The 19,804-nt window shown below is 42.3% G+C and overlaps 1 protein-coding gene across 1 annotated transcript in view; it reads right to left on the bottom strand.

The window, feature by feature from the left end:
• The window catches only part of FREM3 (FRAS1 related extracellular matrix 3), a 126,044-nt gene extending 106,523 nt beyond the window's left edge, over positions 1 to 19,521 (bottom strand). Inside the window, exons 1-2 of the mRNA XM_003257761.3 lie at positions 14,340 to 19,521; positions 12,003 to 12,092 (exon numbers count right to left, since the gene is read on the bottom strand). Of these exons, the coding sequence (XP_003257809.2) occupies positions 12,003 to 12,092; positions 14,340 to 19,521 (5,272 nt within the window). The remainder of the gene's footprint in view (positions 1 to 12,002; positions 12,093 to 14,339) is intronic.
• Positions 19,522 to 19,804: the final 283 nt, after the last annotated feature.

Here is a 19,804-nt window from a genome sequence, read left to right on the forward strand (position 1 = left end):
CTGTCACTGTCCTGATAAATATTTTTAAATCTCTTATTAATTTATTTTCATAATTTGCTTGAAAAGGACAGCCACCTAAACAGAAAATTGGAATTCATATGGACCATGAGGCAAGTCAAATTCCATCAGGTCAAATTTAAATATCAAAATGCATAATATTAATCACTTGAGCTTTAAACACCAAATCATTTGAGAGAAAATTGAACAATCTGTTTCTAGTCTTAATAGGATGGTTAAATATCTATAGTACATCACAAAATGAAAATAGTCTTTCTTGCATATAGCTAGCTATTCAGTATGGCTTATTAGAAGGAATTGACTTGGTTCCTCTAAATTGTTCTTTGTATAGATGATTTTTATTCCTTAAGCCCATTTTGTCATCTTAAAATTTGTGGTAAGGAGCAAATGAAATAACTCCTATAAAACACTTTATTGATATATTAAGTGCTATACAAGTTTAGAGTAATATTATTATATGGTAAGTGGAAGAGACCCATTTAGTGTTAGATATAGTAGAGATGTGAAAAATTTCAATACAAATCTATGATTCTATGAGTATAATGACCTAGGGAAGGAAGATTAATAAACTTGACAGTATGCTTAATTGGCACAGTTCAGAGCTTTAGAAATCTGAACTGTATCCCCTATTCTGCCAGTGGCTTTCATAGTAACCTTGAATATAATGAAATTTATCATTAATGTTAAAAAGTAGACTGATCTCTTATGGTGAAATAGCCTTAGTCTGGATTACTCAAAAACTGCAGAAATTGATGAAATACATAAATCCACCACATTGTCAAAAATTTCCATTTAAATTGCCAGTTAAACTCTATACACCAGTATGGTTATGTCCATAACTATGTGAGAGCAAAGAAGAGAAGAGAACTCGTATTTATTGGGAAATTGATACATGCTAGGCATCATATCACATTTTTGGTATATGTTAGTTCATTTAACTATAGCAGAACAAAAAGAAAAAGGCAAAATTGATAGAGACAACAAGATGTGGATAGGTAAGATATTTACTGTGCATCAGCTCAGTAAGTAGCATCAAAGACTAAAACAGTGGATTGACTTACTTCCTCTCCTTCTTTTGTCTACTTGTTGGACGTCTAATAAATATAAAATCAGTTTATAAGTAGGCAGAGAAAAAGAGGTGAGAAACCAAGGGTTTAAGGCAGTATCCCAATTAAATAATTCACCAAAATAGTCTAAAAGTTGACCTCATATAAAGAGGAATACGTTAATAAACTTCTTTTCAGCCAGAAGAAGAAAAATACAAAATTTGGTATCCTAGTGAGGCAAGAGAATAGGGTCTGGAGGCAGGGGACCTAAGGCTGTTTCACGCCAACTTCCTAGAACTAAATTGAAAGGAAAATCCTAATTTTCCAGGCCTAAGTAACAAAAGGACCAGAGGCTACTCCCTTTGACCTTTTCTGCCCAGCAGAGGGGGGATTGGCTGTCTGCAACAAATCATAATGAGTGCGGTTGAGTCCTGGTTTGTAACTTTGTAACTTCACTCCCCCCACTGAATGGCTGCTGTCTGCAACCGATCAGACTGATTGCAGGCTACCACTTCCGTTACATGAGGTGAGCATGAAGTGGCCAATGAGAAACTTCCAGCGGGTATTGGGACCCAAGAAGATTCTGTATCCGGGCCCTTGAGCCACTGCTTGGGTCTGCTCCCACACCGTGGAGTGTACTTTTATTTTTAATAAATCCCTGCTTTTGTTCTTTTGTTGCTTCATTCCTTCTTTGCTTTGCTGGGGGTTTTGTCCAATTCTTAGTTCAAAATGCAAAGAACCTGGACTTGTAGTCACTACCCTTTACCATTAACATTAGCTGATAATTGTAAAGATAGTGTTTATTGAGTGTTTACTATGTGTCAGGCACTCTTCTAAGTGCCTTATGTGTGTTGATTCCTTTAATACTTGTGGTAGAAAACAATGGTTCAGCGTTTCCCAAAAGACATCCACATCTTCATTCCTGGAATCTATGAATATATTGCATGGCAAAAGGGACTTTTCAGATGTGGTTAAATGAAGGCTTTTGAGACCGGGAGATTACGCTGGATTATCTGGCTAGGCCCAATGTATCACAAGGGTCCTTACAAGTGAAAGAGGGAGGCAGGGGAGTGTCAGAGTGATGCAGCAGGAGAAAGATTCACTCACTTCTGGCTTTGAAGACGGAGGAATGGGCAGTCTCTAGAAGCTGGAAAAGGCCAGGAAATGGATTCTACCCTAAAGTCGCACAAGAACATGCAGTCTTGAGGTTTTAAAAACTTGGCTGGAGAGAGGCGGGAGATCATGGCAGATGGGATGCAGGATTAGATTGCAGCTCTGGACAGAGCAAGCAGGGGCTCGCATTGTGAAGTTTAGCTCTAGATTGACTGCAAGAACAAACCAGCAATCCCAAGAGGACTCACACACCTTCTGAAGGAAGCGGACTGTTCCTGCAGGACCTGGGAGAGTCCCCCGCAAACTGTGAGTGCCCCAACTATGGAAGTGGTAAAGGGAGACCCTCCTCTCCTAAACACACACCCCCATTGGAGAAGCTGAAGGTCTGTTTGCGGAAGTTTCCAACTTTACCTGCAGCTGAGTCAATTTGGAGAGCTGAGCAAAATTCAGGCGTAGAGGAAGCAGCAGAAAGGCCCTAGGAGCTCGCTGGTTCCCCCAGCAGGCCATTCCTGCCTGGCATCACAGGGATCCGATGGGAGAGGAGCAGGGGGAAAACTACTTAGGGACAAGGAAATCTCTAGCTGAACTTTGTAACAGTTTGAACAGGGTGAGAAGCCTCCTGGCCAGAACTCAGAGAGGGAGCAAATCCAGTGTGCAGAACTCCACAGGCTGGGAAGGAACCAAGCCCCTTTCTTTCCCAGCTGGGAGGCGGATAGCCTGGGGCAGGTTTTCAAGCCTGTGTGGTTCTCTGCCTGGAAACAATCTGGGGGCTGTTGTGGGAGGCACGGTGAAAGTGAGAACTGCCCTTCAGTTTGCGTGGGAGCTGGCTGAGGCCTGTGACTGCCGGCTTTCTCCCACTTCCCTGACAACCTGTGCGACTCAGCAGAGGCAGCCATAATCTTCCTAGGTACACAACTCCAGTGACCTGGGAACCTCACTCCCATCCCTCACAGCAACTGCTGCAAGACTCACCCAAGGAAAGTCTGGGCTTTGACACACTTAGCCCCTCCCTCACATGATGGTCCTTCCCTACCTACCCTGGTAGTGGAAGACAAAGGGCATATCATCTTGGGAGTTCTAGGACCCTGCCCACTGCCAGTTCCTCCCCATACTACCACACCTGATGCTGTCCGGAAAGTGTGACCTCCTAGCAGGAGGTCAACTGCACAAAAACAGAGCATTAAACCACCAAAGCTAAGGACCCTCATGGAGTCCATTGCACCCCCCACCACTTCCACTGCAACAGGAACTGCTATCCATGGCTGAGGGACCCATAGATGGTTCACATCACAGGACTCTGTGCAGAAAACCCCCAGTACCAGCCCAGAGCCTGGTAGACTTGCTGGGTGGCTAGACCCAGAAGAGAGAACACAATCACTGCAGTTTGGCTCACAGAAGCCACATCCATAGTAAAAGGCAGAGAGTACTACATCAAGGGAACACCCTGTGGGACAAAAGAATCTGAACAGCAGCCTTCAGCCTTAGACCTTCCCTCTGACAGAGGCTACCCAAATGAGAAGGAACCAGAAAACCAACCCTGGTAATATGACAAAACAAAGCTCTTCAACACCCCCCCAAAATCACACTAGTTCATCAGCAATGGGTCCAAACCAAGAAGAAATCCCTGATTTACCTGAAAACGAATTCAGGAGGTTAGTTATTAAGCTAATCAGGGAGGGACCAGAGGAAGGCAAAGCCCAATGCAAAGAAATCCAAAAAATGATACAAGAAGTGAAGGGAGAAATATTCAGGGAAATAGATAGCTTAAAGAAAAAACCATCAAAAATTCATGAAACTTTGTATACACTTTTAGAAATGCAAAATGCTCTGGGAAGTCTCAGCAACAGTATTGAACAAGTAGAAGAAAGAAACTCAGAGCTCAAAGACAATATCTTCAAATTTTAACCCAAGCTAACAAAGACAAAGAAAAAAGAATAAGAAAATATGAACGAAGCCTCCAAGAAGTCTGGGATTACATTAAATGAACAAACCTAAGAATAATCGGTGTTCCCTAGGAAGAAGAGAAATCTAAAAATTTAAAAAACATTTTTGGGGGAATAATCAAGAAAAACTTCCCCAGCCTTGCTAGAGACCTAGACATCCAAATACCAGAAGCACAAAGAACACCTGGGAAAATCACTGCAAAAAGATCTTCACCTAGGCACATTGTCATCAGGTTATCCAAAGATGAAGGAAAGAATCTTAAGAGCTGTGAGACAGAAGCACCAGGTAACCTATAAAGACAAACCTATCAGATTAACAGCAGATTTCTCAGCAGAAATCCTACAAGCTAGAAGGGATTGGGGGCCTATCTTCAGCCTCCTCAAACAAAATAATTATCAGCCAAGAATTTTGTATCCAGCAAAAGTAAGCATCATATATGAAGGAAAGATACAGTCTTTTCCAGATGAACAAGTGCTGAGGGAATTCATCATTACCAAGCCACCACTATAGGAACTGCTAAAAGGACCTCTAAATCTTAAACAAATCCTGGAAACACATCAAAACAGAACCTCTTTAAAGCATAAATCACACAGGACCTATAAAACAAAAATACAAGTTAAAAAGCAAAAAACAAAAAAATCAAAGTACATAGGCAACAAAGTGCACTATGACCGCAATAGTACCTCACATTTCAATACTTACACTGAATGTCAATGATCTAAATGCTCCACTTAAAAGATACAGAACCAGCTTCATCCATGTCCAAACTAACACAAGAACAGAAAACCAAACACAGCATGTTCTCATTAATAAGTGGGAGTTGAACAATGAGAACACATGGACACAGCTGTGGGGGACACATCACACACCAGGGCCTGTTGGGGGGTGGGGGCCTAGGGGAGGGATGGCATTAGGAGAAATACCTAATGTAGATGATGGGTTGATGGATGCACCAAACCATGGCATGTGTATACCTATGTAACAAATCTGCATGTTCTGCACATGTACCCCAGAACTTAAACTATATATATGATACAGAGCCGCAGAATGGATAAGAACTCACCAACCAACTATCTGCTGCATTCAGGAGACTCAGCTAGCACATAAGGACTCACATAACTTAGAGTAAAGGGGTGGAAAAAGACATTTCATGCAAATGGATACCAAAAGCGAGCAGGGGTAGCTAATTCTTATATCAGACAGAACAAATTTTAAAGCAACAGCCATTAGAAGAGACAAAGAGAGATATTATATAATGGCAAAAGGCCTTATCCAACAGGAAAATATCACAATCTTAAACATATATGCACCTAACACTGGAGCTCCCAAATTTATAGACCTAAGGAATTACTAATAGACCTAAGGAATGTGGTAGACAGCAACACAATAATAGTGAAGGACTTCAATACTCCACTGACGGCAATAGACAGGTCACGAAGACAGAAAGTCAACAAAGAAACAGTGGATTTAAACTATACCTTGGAACAAATGGACTTCACAGATATATACAGAACATTTTATCCAACAATAACAGAATACACATTCTATTCAACAGCACATGAAGCTTTCTCTAAGATAGATCATATGATAGGCCATAAAATGAGCCTGAATAAATTTAAGGAAATTAAAATTATATCAAGCACTCTTTCAGACCATAGTGGAATAAAACTGGAAATCAACTCCCAAAGGAACCTTCAAAACCATGCAAATACATGGAAATTAAATAACCTGCTCGTGAACGAGCATTGGGTCAAAAACAAAATCAAGATGGAAATTAAAAAATTCTTCGAACCGAATGACAATAATGACACAACCTATCAAAACCTCTGGGATACAGCAAAGGCGGTGCTAAGAGAAAAGTTCATAGCCCTAAACACCTACATCAAAAAGACTGAAAGCACAAACAGACAATCTAAGGTCACACCTTATGGAACTAGAGAAACAAGAACAAACCAAAACCAAACCCGGCAAAAGAAAAGAAATAACCAAGATCAGAGCAGAACTAAATGAAATTGAAACAAACAAATAAAAAATACAAAAGTTAAATAAAACAAAAAAGCTGGTTCTTTGAAAAGATAAATAAAATTGATAGACCACTGGCAAGACTAACCAAGAAAAGTAGAGAAAAAATCCAAATAACCTCACTAAGAAACAAAACAGGAGATATTACAACTGACACTACTGAAATACAAAAGAGCATTCAAGGCTGCTATGAACACCTTTACTCACATAACTAGAAAACCTAGAAAAGATGGATAAATTCCTGGAAAAATACAACCCTCCTAGCTTAAATCAGGAAGAATTAGATGCCCCGAACAGACCAATAACAAGCAGTGAGATTGAAATGGTAATTACAAAATTACCACCACCACCACCACCAACAACAAAAAATCCAGGACCAGATGGATTCACGACAGAATTCTACCAGACATTCAAAGAAGAATTGGTACCAATTATTTTGACACTCTTCCACAAGATAGAGAAAAACGGAATCCTCCCTAATTCATTCTATGAAGCCAGCATCACCCTAATACCAAAACCAGGAAAGGATATAACCAAAAATGAAAACTACAGACCAATATCCTTGATGGACATAGATGCTAAAATCCTTAATCAAATACTAGCTAACTGAATCCAACAATATATCAAAAGATGATCTACCATGATCAAGGGTTTCATATGAGGGATGCAGGGATGGTTTAACATCCACAAGTCAATAAATGTGATACACCACATAAACAGAATTAAAACCAAAAATCACAGGATCATTTCAATAGATGCAGAAAGTGCATTTGACAAAATCCAGCATCCCTTTATTATTAAAACTCTCAGCAAAATTGGCACTGAAGGGACATAACTTAATGTAATAAAAGCCATCTATGACAAACCCACAGCCAATATAATACTGAATGGGCAAAAGTTTAAATCATTCCCTTCGAGAACTGGAACAAGACAAGGATGCCCACTCTCACCACTCCTCTTCAACACCGCACTGGAAGTCCTAGCCAGAGCAACTCAGACAAGAGAAAGAAATAAAGGGCATCCAAATCGGTAAAGATGAAGTCAAACTGTCACTGTTTGCTGACGATATGATCATTTACCTTGAAAACCCTAAGGACTCCTCCAGAAAGCTCCTAGAACTGATAAAAGAATTCAATAGAGTTTATGGATACAAGATTAAAGTACACAAATCAGTAGCTCTTCTATACACCAGCAGCTACCAAGTGGAGAATCAAATCAAGAACTCAACCCCTTTTAAAATAGCTGCAAAAAATAAATTAATTAAATAAAATACTTAGGAATATACCTAACCAAGGAGTCAAAAGACCTCTACAAGGAAAAGTACAAAACACTACTGAAAGAAATAATAGACAATACAAACAAATGGAAACACATCCCATGCTCACGGATGGGTAGAATCAATATTGTGAACATGACCATACTGCCAAAAGCAATCTACAAATTCAATGCAATTGCCATCAAAATACCACCATAATTATTCACAGAATTAGGAAAAACAATTCTAAAACTCATATAGAACCAAAAAAGAGCCCACATAGTCAAAGCAAGACTAAGCAAAAAGAACAAACCTGGAGGCATCACACTATCTGATTTCAAACTGTACTATAAGGCCATAGTCACTAATACAGCATGGTACTGGTACAAAAATAGGCACATAGACCAATGGAACAGAACAGAGAACCCATAAATAAAGCCAACTACTTCCAGTCAACTGATCTTCGACAAAGCAAACAAAAAACGTACAGTGGGGAAAGGACACCCTTTTCAACAAATGGTGCTGGGGTAATTCGCTAGCCACATATAGGCAAGTGAAACTGGATCCTTATCTCTCACCTTATATAAAAACCAACTGAAGATGGATTAAGGACTTAATCCTAAGACCTGAAACTATAAAAATTCTATAACATTGGAAAAACCCTTCTAGACATTGGCTTAGCCAAGGATTTCATGACCAAGATCCCAAAAGGAAATGCAATAAAAGTAAAGATAAATAGCCGGGACCTAAATAAAAGAAAGAGCTTTTGCATGGCAAAAGGAACGGTCAGCAGAGAAAACAGACAACCCACAGAGTGGGAGAAAATCTTCACAATGTATATATCTGACAAAGGACTAATATCCAGAATTTACAATGAACTCAGACAAATCAGTAAGAAAAAAACAAACAATTCCATCAAAAAGTGTGCTAAGGACATGAATAGACAATTCTCAAAAGAAGATATACAAATGACCAACAAACATGAAAAAATGCCCAACATCACTAATAATCAGGGAAATGTAAATCAAGACCACAATGAAATACCACCTCACTCCTGCAAGAATGGCAATAATCAAAAAAATAAAAAATAAAAAAACAGTAGATTTTGGCGTGGATGTGTTTGTTAATCAGGGAACACTTCTACACTGCCGGTGGGAATGTAAACTAGTACAGCCATTGCAGAAAACAGTGTGGCGACTCCTTAAAGAGCTAGAAGGAGAACTACCATTTGATCCAGCAATCCTACTACTAGGTATCTACCCAGAGGAAAAGAAGTCATTATTTGAAAAAGATACTTGCACACGCATGTTTATAGCAGCACAATTCACAATTTCAAAATCGTGGAACCAACCCAAATGCCCATCAATAAACGAGTGGATAAAGAAACTGTGGTATATATATATATATATACGATGGAATACTATGCAGCCATAAAAGCAATGAATTAACAGCATTTGCAGTGACATGGGATTGGAGACTATTATTCTAAATGAATTAACTCAGGAATGGAAAACCAAATATCGTATGTTCTCACTGATATGTGAGAGCTAAGATATGAGGACGCAAAGGCATAAGAATGATGCAATGGACTTTGGGGACTTGGGGGGAAGAGTAGGAGGGGGGCAAAAAATAGTGTATACTGCTTGGTTGATGGATACATGAAAATCTCACAAATCACCACCAAAGAACTTACTCATGTAACCAAACACCACCTGTACCCCTAAAAACTTAGGAAAAATTAAAAAAAAAAGAAAAGAAAATGCAGCCTTGTCAAAACCTTGATTTTATTCCAGTAAGGACCATTTTGGATTTCTGAACTCCAGAACTGTAAGATGACAGATTTGCGTTGGTTCAAGCCACTAAGTTTGTGGTAATTTGTTACAGCAGCAGCAGGAAACTAATAAAATCCTCATAATAAATCTAAGGGGCACATGCCATCATTATCTCCAGCTCATAGATGAGCAAACTAAAGCACAGGCAGTTTCTCAAAGATGCAAGACTACAAGAGTTGAGGTGGGATTTGGACACAGACAGCCTGGGTCCAGAGCCTATTAATTAGAGGCCTTCATGGTATCACTCTTGAGACTTTAGTAAAGTTGGAGCACTAGAGTTATTTTTGCCAGTATTTCCATTCTTAAGGCCCCTGAACTAAGCCGCAGCATACACCTAATGTCCAGTTCTGGAGGCAGGACAGGATCTTCTTTTAACAGTTTGAATATTGGTATGGGAAACAACAACAACAATATCTACTTCAGCCCGATGGTGAAAGATCTTTTTCTAGAAGGGTATAATACCTTCTGTTAGTGCTATGTGCTATTAGGAAAAAAAAATTATTAGTAGATCAAATGGAAATTTTCAACATTCCATTTAGGAAATCTTTTTAAAGTGAGGGCATTTTGAAAGAAAAAAGATTAAGTCAGCTACTGTAAAGAATGGATTCATAATATTTCAAAATAACAGATAAAAGAATGTTTAAAGTGAGTCCTTTATCAGCTGTTCCAGGAATGCCCATCATCAGTGGACATGGATCTTAGCTCCATGCGTGGTACGTAGAAGGCAGCTGAAAAATTCACTCATTGGGCATGGCAGCACATGCCTGTAGTACCAGCTACTCAAGAGGTGGATGTGGGAGGACTAACTTGAGGCCTAGAGTTCGAGGCTGCAGTGCACTATGATTGCACCTGTGAATAGCCACTGTATTCCAGCCTGGGCAACATAGAGGGACCCTGTTTCTATAAAAAATCTTTAAAGAAATAATTTTTAAAAATTCCTGTTTGTCCCTGGATCTAAGGGGAAAAAATCCACTGGATAAATGAATGTGCAAATATTTAATTAGTTTATGTATATGTACTTTAAGATACAGCTATGAACAAATGTATCCTCAAATATTTTGGACTCTGTGTTTGATCATTCTTATCACTTTAATTCTCAAGGTGCTTCTTTGTCAGGTTAAGAAGTGCAGTCTTGGCCCTGTTCTCTGACTTTTGTCCATGGCTTCAGCTTCCCAAAGCAGGGTGAGTGTAGCATTACCAGTTAAGAGCCCTAGCTTTGGAACTGGCAAGACCTGGATTTGATTCCAGTTTACTTGCCTATTACTTGTATAACTTCAGGCAAGTTATTCAACCATGGTGTCTTCATTTTAAAATGGGCATCATAACATTTACTTTTTATTTTGTAGTGAGGATCGAAAGTCATAATGTCTTTAGGGACTGGCTAGCTCACAGAAAAAAGTTAAAACATGATAGCTACATAAAATTCACCTTACAGTGTCATTTGTTTGTAACGTTGTCCACAAAACATAGTGTCGGAGTCAGAGGTACATCGTTTTAGAGTGACATTCTTTTCAAAAACAGAAAGGAAAATATTCAATATAAAATATTTGTCTTACATTTATTTATGAACCTGTTTAAAGGCATAAATTCATCTTTTTAGTAACTTGTGGTTCTTGAGAACTTGGGAAAGGGAAGGAAGATTTGATTTTAAACTTTAAGGGAGAAAATGGATAGGAGGGATCAGTAGTTTCAACTGTAGTTAGTCTCATCAGAAGGAGAGAAAGTACCTAGTTAATGGGCACCTATCTTTAAATTAATTTTTTTAAAAAGAACAAGAATCAGGTGAAAGCACCTACTTTTTATGAAGTGCTTTACATTCATGATCTTAGTCAATCCTCTTAGCAACTCTTTGAGATATGTATGAAGACCACCACTTTATACATGGGGGAATGAATGAAGAGGACAAGGTCACTTACTCAAGGTCACACAGGACAAGTTGGGATTCAAACCCAGTCAGTATACCATATGGCCTCTCATATAGGACTACTTTACAATAAATTCAGTTCCTGACTGATTACACATGATTTAGGCAGAAAATGCAGGTTACTTACTGGGAATGAGTAATGATTTGTACTGAAAGAGGTTACTGAGTGGCAAGCAGCACACAGAGATAATTTCTGCTATTATCCTGTCATACTGCAAAATGATTTTTCTTCTGACCACATAATCATTGACTCCCTAGGTGTGTAAAGAAAGTGGCTTCTGTTAACTAGATGCTGCCCATTATTCTACTTTGAAGTTAATAGTAGACAGACCAAGCTGCAGCATAAACAGGCAGTTTTTAAGTAAGCTTTCCTCTATGCTGGGAGAAATATATATATATTTACCCCATCCAGAAAGATTTCAAATCTAAGGTCAGGGAGCCATAAGATTCAGTTCTGCAAATAAAAATCCCAACAAAACCTGAAGATGTATTTTCTAATCTGTTTCAGAATGATAGAAACCACTAGCTAGATTCACAGAATCTCTTGAAGGTAAGATTCACTTGCCTATATGATGTCACACATGATCCAGATCAGATAAAGTACTTCACATTTCACTCATCAAACTCCTCATTGCTTTTTCTTCCTAAAAAGTTATTTATCAAGAATTGTTTGGCACAGGACCATAAGTGAAACAAAAAGAATTAATTTGTTTGTATTATGACATTGTTGATTGTGATTACTTGCTTACATGATGCCTATACTTGCCCAGAAATTATTTAATTTTTTTCCAATTTTACGTTGATTTTAGTTAACCATGAATCCTTTTGAAGGGTTTATTATGACTTACCATTGTCTTCAACAGAGAAATAGAAGATGTCCTTTGATGCGTTGCTGCCCTCATTCAAGACATAGGATATCTTCATCTCATCAATGTCAGCTAAAAAAAAAAGCAACCATCACACAAAGTCACAAATGAAAATGAGTATGTTAACAACTTCAAAGTTTTAATTAGGCATAGAAGTACTCCAATTAATAAATTTGAAAATAATGATTGAGTGAACATGAACCTTCTTCTTAAAGCTACAATGTCAAAAATAAAACTTTGGTTTGAAATTTTGTCACAGTGAGGTACCATCTCACCCCAGTCAGACTGGTGATTATTAAAAAGCCAAAAAATAACAGATGCTGGGTGAGATTGTAGAGAAAAAGGAACACTATACATTGTTGGTAGGAGTGTAAATTAGTTCAGCCATTGTGGAAAGCAGTGTGATGATTCCTCAGAGAGCTAAAAACAGAACTATCATTCAACCCAGCAGTCCCATTACTGGGTATACACCCCCAAAATATAAATCATTCTATCATAAAGACACATGCATGCAAATGTTCATTGCAGCACTACTCATGATAGCAAAGACATTGAATCAACCTAAATGTCCATCAATGACATCTTGGATAAAGAAAATATATTACATATACGCTATGGAATACTATGCAGCCATTAAAGACTAGATCATGTCTTTTGTTGTTCTTGTTGTTGTTGTTTTTTCAGGAACATGGATAGAGCTGGAGGCTATCATCCTTCACAAACTAATTCAGGAACAGGAAACCAAATACTGCATATTCTCACTTATAAATGGGAGCTAAGTGATAAGAACTCACAAATACAATGAAAGGAACAGTGGTGTTTTCTTGAGGGTGGAGGGTAGGAAGAAGGAGCAGAGCAGAAAAGATAACTACTGGGTACTGGGCTTAAATACTGGGGTGATGAAATAATCTGTACAACAGACCAGCATGACATGAGTTTAAGTATGTAACAAACCTTCACATGTACCTCCAAACCTAAAATAGAAGTTAAGAAACCCTGACTTTGTCACAGTGCTACTATGTGCATATTCTCTGGGTGCTGAAGCCCAGCAAAGAGGGCATTCTAGTTACGTCTGCTTTACAACATCCTGGTCCTCTATGGAGAGCCAGGTCTATCTGGTTTTGAATCTTTTGCACAAGTATAGAGCTTGACATAACTGTAGATACTCATGAACTACTTGTCAAAACGAATTTAAACAAGAATAATTACTGCACCCTAAGAAAAAAGAAAATGAGAATAAAATCATGATTTTTTTTTCTATTGGCTATTCTCTTGGGTAATAATTTGTTATGAAGGTCTATAATTATGTTTTTATATTGGTAATTATTAGTATTTTAAAAACAATTTGCTTTCAGGGGTGTTTGTTTATAGAATAATTCTTATAGAACCACATATGATTTTATTAAAGTTTATATAAGCTTAATATTTGAAAATGTTATCACTGTTGTGATTGCATTATTTCTTTTTTGTTGTTGTTGTTATACTTTAAGTTCTGGGATATGTGTGCATAACGTGCAGGTTTGTTACATAGGTATACACATGCCATGGAGAACCACATATGATTTCATTTGCTTTAGAAGCAATTCTGAAAATGTAACCAAACTATTTTTAAAACATGTGTAAGTTTTCCTCTGAGTTTGCATCTGGGTTTACATGTATCATGTGTGGGAAATTTCATGCACAGAGCTATCTAAATAAGTTATGACAACATAAAGAGCATTTAAAAGCCAGCGGGTATCACATCACCTGGGAAAGTAGAGGGACCTGCCTCTAGCTCATGATTAGTAGTGACACCAAATATAAAAGAAAAAATAATCTCAGGCAAACATAGTTCTGTGCTTTTATTAGACGTAGAAATTACATTTGAATAGTATAATAAAAATGAACAGTGTAGGAATTTATATCCAAAATCTAGATACCAAACATCTTCAGAAATCTGGACTTACTAATAACTATGCAAATGATTTCTATATGTCATTCTTAAAATTCAAAGTCAATCTGATATTATCAGAATTAATATAATGTTATCTTATAATATTTCAGAAGCAGAAGCTGTCCTCCTGCGTTTAGCAGTTTTAAGGTATAACTACAACTTTATGAAATATCTGTGAGTTTCTGTTAAATGGGCATTCTGATGAAATTGATGAAAAAGGACTTGTTGCCTTTTTTATTTTTAGAATAGTTTCACGCTTCACTGTATTTTATTAGAACAAGAATCTTACTGCAAATGGTTGCGATCAGGACAATTTTACACAAAGCTGAGAGATCTGATCCAATGAAGGAGAGGGACAGAATAGTCAGGGAAGAATGCATACTAACCTTGTGTAAACACTCGAGTGCTCTGGTTTCCAAGGCCAGTTTTGATAATGAAGCCATGCTCTGGTCCTCTGGTCACTTTATACTTCAGAAGCCTGTGGGGACTGTCCTGATCTTCTGCCTTCAGAGACTTGCTGGTAATCAGGAAGCCCATGTGTCCAGTGTGAAGGTGCTTCAAGGCTGGGGCACCCCTGTTGATAGTAATCTGGGGAAGCCTATTGTCTAATGATCTTATCTGGACCCTCATTACTTGAGGTTTGTGTGTCGCCAGGGCAGTGTCTGGTAGGACATAGAAATCAGTGTGAGTGCCATCTGTCACAGTCAAGGAGAAACTATCTTCACTGGTCTCACTGCCGTCATGCTTGTAGCTAATCAGGTTCTTGTTCAGGTCTTGCTTGGTGAAAGTGGTCACAGGACGGCTACCATTGTACAAAATCTTGCCATGCATGGGGACCTGGGTGATGGTAAAGAGAATAAGATCATCTGGGGTATCCTTGTCTTCCACTGTCAACTCAAGGAGAGTGATCAGTTGGCTATCCTCTTTCTGTAGTGTTAGTCTATGGATGGTCAAGATAGGTTTCTTATTATCCACATCAGTGATGAAGATCCTGAAGATTCTGAACACAGGGTAGAGTTCGTTGATCACTTGAAACTCAAAGCTGTCCATCTTTTTCTCATCATTTGAAGTATGGACGTAGGATATTTTGTTGCTAGCCAACTGAAGCTGAGTGAAAGAGGCAATGGGTTCCCCAGCATGGTCAGAACTTTCTAAGTGACCCAGGCTTGGAGCCCGTGTAATGCTAAAGTGATGTTCATCAGAGCTGTTGATGTCACTGTTGCTAAGCAGATTGTTGGTAAGGGTCACTCTGGCACCTTCTGTCAAGGTGATCCTTTTGCTGATTACCTCAGGGAAGACCCTGTCTAAGTTGCCAATGGTGACATAGAAGTAGTGGTCTGTCAAAGTGTTAACCCCATCAGTAACATCAAACTTGATAATGTCAACAATCCCTTCTTGGCCTGTGTGGATATAGCAGATGAGGCCTCTGTTAATCTCATCCTGGGTAAAGTTCATTCCCAGAGTAAGATTGTTCTTCACTTCTCCTCTGGGTTTTCTCAGCCTCTGTAGAAGCCCTTGTTGAGGCCCAGAATGGAGGACAAAACTGAGGCTCTTATCATCTGAGTCAAGATCTGTGGCCTTGAGGATCCTATTTGTGATGATCTCAGAGTGTCCTTTCTCTACCTTCAGCCCATTGTTGACAGTCAGCTGAGGAGTTTCATCATCCACTAGGGTCACTACAATGGTTACCTTCTTGTGGGTTGTGTGCTTGCCGTCACTCAGCCAGACCTCAAAACTGTCCTCTTTGGTCTCTGAGTCATCATGCTGATACACAATGGTGGAGGCCTCATGGATCTCCTTGAGGGTGAAGCTGTGGGTGGGCTGGCTGCCTGTAGCCAGCTGTTGTATGATTCGTCCATGCCGAGGGAGGGCTGTGAGTTGAAAGTGGAGCTCATTCGGTGGCAGGTCAGCATCTGCTCCGTTAAGCAGCTGAGTGTCTATGACCAGGCTCATCCCCTCTAGTACCTCAAACTCATGGGCAAAAAGTTTAGGCTGCTCATCATTGGTGGGCAGGATGATTATGGGGAAGAAGACATTTGGGGAGAAGTTGATGCCATCAGAGCAATAAAAGGTGAATTGATCCTCTTGTGGCTCCACTCCCTTGTGAATACTCTGTACATAATTGATATGCCTCACTTTGACATCTCTGAGGGAGAAAGCACTGATGGGGCTACCAGACTGGGACATTTTTGAACCAGGAGCTGGTGCAATCTTTTCCAGGTAGCCAGAGGCTGGCTGACTAGTCACTGTGCAGAGGAGTTCATCTTGAGGAGTGTCCACATCTTCAACATGGAGATGTTGTAAGGTCAAGGAGCTCTTCTCACCTTCATAGACAATGAAGCACTCCCCCACCAAGACCTTGGGTCCCACATTGTCCACCGGCAGCACAGTTACTTGTACCTGTACTCTCTCTATTATGCTATTCCCCACTACCCATTGGTAAGAATTGTTGGAGAGGATGAGGCTGAAGGCATCGTGCTGCTTTTGAAAACCAACTTCACCTCCAGTGTGGACATAGGCTACTCTCCCATTGATGAGATCCTCTTGGGTGAATCGTTCTGTGGGCAAACCATTTACCAGAATAGTGCCCAGTTTGGGGCTGTCCTTTACAATGAAAGACAGCGTCAAGTCACCTACATCCTTCCTTTTGCCATGGATGACACCCATGGTAATTTCAGTGGCTTTATTCTCTAGTACGTCTATAGAAACATCCAATAATGAACTGCTTCTGAGAGAGATCCTAGGACTTCTGTTAGCCACATTGGGATGCACAGAAATTGGGACGGTGATGGGTATATGGTGCACCCCATCACTTACTTCCAAATGGAAAGTGTCACTGGCAGTCTGGTCTCTGCCATGCTGGTAAGAGACACTCCCATTAATAATATCAGCTTGCATGAAAGATTCCCCTGGGACCATACATTTTTTAAAGTACTGCAAGTGTCCATGTTGGGGACCCTGGACTAATATGAAGACAATTTGGTCAATGTCTGTGTCTGGGTCTGTAACATGCAGTTCATTACTGCTGAGGTTAAAGCTGCCTCCCTCTAAGACAGTAAAGCCTCTGTTGGTGACTTCTGGGGGCTGGTTGTCCACAGGTTGCAGGAATAATGTGAATGTGCCTGACACACTATTGCCTGCAGCATCTTCCACCTGGTAAGTAAACTGCACAACCCGTGGTGCGATACCCAACTTCTGTGGAGGCTGGTAGGCAACTTTATGCTGATTTACCTGGGCTTGGGTGAAGTGCATGATGAGTGTGTCTGGTGAATCAGTGAGCACAATTTCTCCAGCCCGGACTTGGTGGTTGCCATCTGTGTCAGTCGGGAGTGTCAGTAGGGTGTACCATAGGTTCTGGTCATCAGAGTCCTGATCAATGTATCGGAGGAAATTCTTCTGGAAGTGAGTGAGTTGGTATTCTTGTACAGTCATTTCTAGTGCAGTTCCTGGATACAGCTGTGGACTCAGTGTATCCACTGGTTGGACCTTGATGGTGAAAATGTGCTGCTTGGAGAGATTGGGTGGGTCATGGTCATCCTGCACATGGAAAGCCAGCTGGACCATTACAGATTGAGGGCAGTGTGGTCCAAGATGGCGGTAGAAGAGTCTCCCTTCCATTATGTCTCTCTGTAGCCACTCAGTCACCACTTTCTCATAAAGCCCTTCCTTTTCCATGTAGTGCCAGTCTTCATCTTCAGTGGAGAGAGGTAGTTCAGCCTGCCGCAGCAACAGGTCCCCCAGGTAGTGGCCTGGGTGGGAGGAACCAGGGGCCAACTCCCACTGAGGCTCTTCCTCATTTCCTTTTAGGGGCTGGTTCTCCAGCACAAAGTGGATGGTTGAGTCCTCAGAGTCAATATCAGTAGCACTCAGTACAAAGGGAGAGATCTGGACCACCTGCCCTTCAGTCAGTGAGAGTCCTGTGTTAGTATTGACCATTGGTGGTTCATCATCCACAGGTAGGATGGTGAGGGGAAAGAGGAATTCCACTTGGTGGTGCCTGTCCTCCATCCGGAAGATGATGTTGTCACTGTAGGTGTTGCTGCCATCATGCTGATACACCACTCGCCCTGCTGCCAGGTCCGCTGGTGTGAAATACTTGCACCCAGCAGGTGCCCCAAACACCACCAGCTGCCCATGTCTCAAGCCCCTGACTGCAGCCATTTTCACCTCTTCCAGGTTATCTTTATCATTGATAGGAACGCTGTGGGTGCTGGACAAGGGCCTTGACTGACCTTCAAAAAGCACAAGTCCCCTGTTATGGCTAGCCACTGGGACCAGAGTATTCATGGATTTCACTGTCACCGTGAAGGCAAAGGGGTCTGAGGCGGCTCCGTTTCCGTCCACCACCTCCAGCTCCAGCTGAAAGAGGCGCTCCCCGTGGGAGTTCTCTGTAGGGGGCTGATAGGCAATCTTCAGCTCCCGCAGCTCCTGCTGGGTAAAGAAGGAGACTGGAAGCCCTAGAGGGTCGTCGGTGCTGACCACGTAGCCCTGTTGCCCCTGGTGCCCTGGTGGTGGAGTGGGGGCGTTGAGAATGTTGAACACCAGGTCACCAGGGTCTGACTCGACGTCCTCCGCGGCCAGTGCGTCAGGCGTCAGGGCTGTCAGCACCAATGGATCCACCTCCATCATCATCGTGGCCATGAAGCTGGGCCTGGGCGGTGTGTTCTCGGCTCCCTCGCGGATCCTCACCAGCAGCTGGAAGTGCTCGCGGACCAGCACACCCGCGGACCCAGCGTCTTGGCCCTCAGGCCCCAGCAGCTCCACCATCATGGGCACGTAGTCCCGGTTGGGCGAGGATGTGGCGGTGTGCTGATAGCGCACCCCAGCCCGGAGGAAAGCCTCACAGTCTACGCCCTTGCCCCTGGGGAAAGGGGCCCCCACCGCGTCCGCCAAGCGCCCGTACTTGGGCAGGGGGCCGTCCTCGTGAGGAAGTGGGGTGAGCCGGCACCTGCGGGTGGCCGTAGCTCCAGACTTCAGGGAGGCGAAGTCCAGCACTCTCCTGTCGATGGCGCGGCTCCAGCCCCGGAGCGTCTCCACTACCAAAGGCCTGTTGCGCGTCACCAGCTCCAGCTGGGAGAAGACCAAGTCCACCGCCAGCGTGAAGGGCAGCACCAGCGTGTGAGTCGGGGCGTCGTAGCGCAGCTGCAGCAGCACCCGGGCGCGTCCGGGGCTGTGGGAGCCGAAGTGAGTGTACTGGACTTGGCGGGGCCCGAAGGTGCAGGGGAAGCGGCGCGGGGAGAGCGCGCCCTTGAGCCGCGGCAGGGCGTCCAGTACCGTGACTTCGCACCGGTCCCCCGGCTGCACTCCAATCACCAGATCCCGGAGCGGGTCGAGCCAAAGGGAACGACCCAGGGGCACCCGGAGTCCAGGGTTGGCAATCAGCACGCTGGGGCCGTGGGGGCGAGTGCCGTCAAGCGCACCCCTGCCGGGCAGGTAAAGCTCCGGGTCGGCCTCGGTCCCAAGCGAGGATGCCTGTCCCTGCAGCGCGGGGCGACTCAAGAGCAGGCAGGCGAGCGCCACAAGGAGCTGCCGGGGCGTCCCAGTCGGGTGCCGAGAAGCCCCTGCCATGGCCACGGATGGCTCCTGGCCTTGGGATTCCCGGGGTGGGGTGCCCTGTGCAAAGAGGGATCCGCTGAGCCGCAGACGCAGGCAGTGGAGGCAGTAGCTGCTGTCCAGTCGGTAGCCGACGCGCGGATCCAGCAACAGCCAGCGGCTGCGCTTCGGCTGCCGCAGGTAACGGCAGCGGGAGAAGGGGATCTGCCCACTTCCTGTTCAGCCCTGGTCCCAAGTCTCTCTCTGCTGGCTTCTGGGGACCCCAGATACGCGCCCAGCGCGGCGAGACTTAGCGAGG

This window comes from Nomascus leucogenys, chromosome 7b (genome assembly GCF_006542625.1).
Source record: "Nomascus leucogenys isolate Asia chromosome 7b, Asia_NLE_v1, whole genome shotgun sequence".
Classification (NCBI taxonomy): Eukaryota; Metazoa; Chordata; class Mammalia; order Primates; family Hylobatidae; genus Nomascus; species Nomascus leucogenys.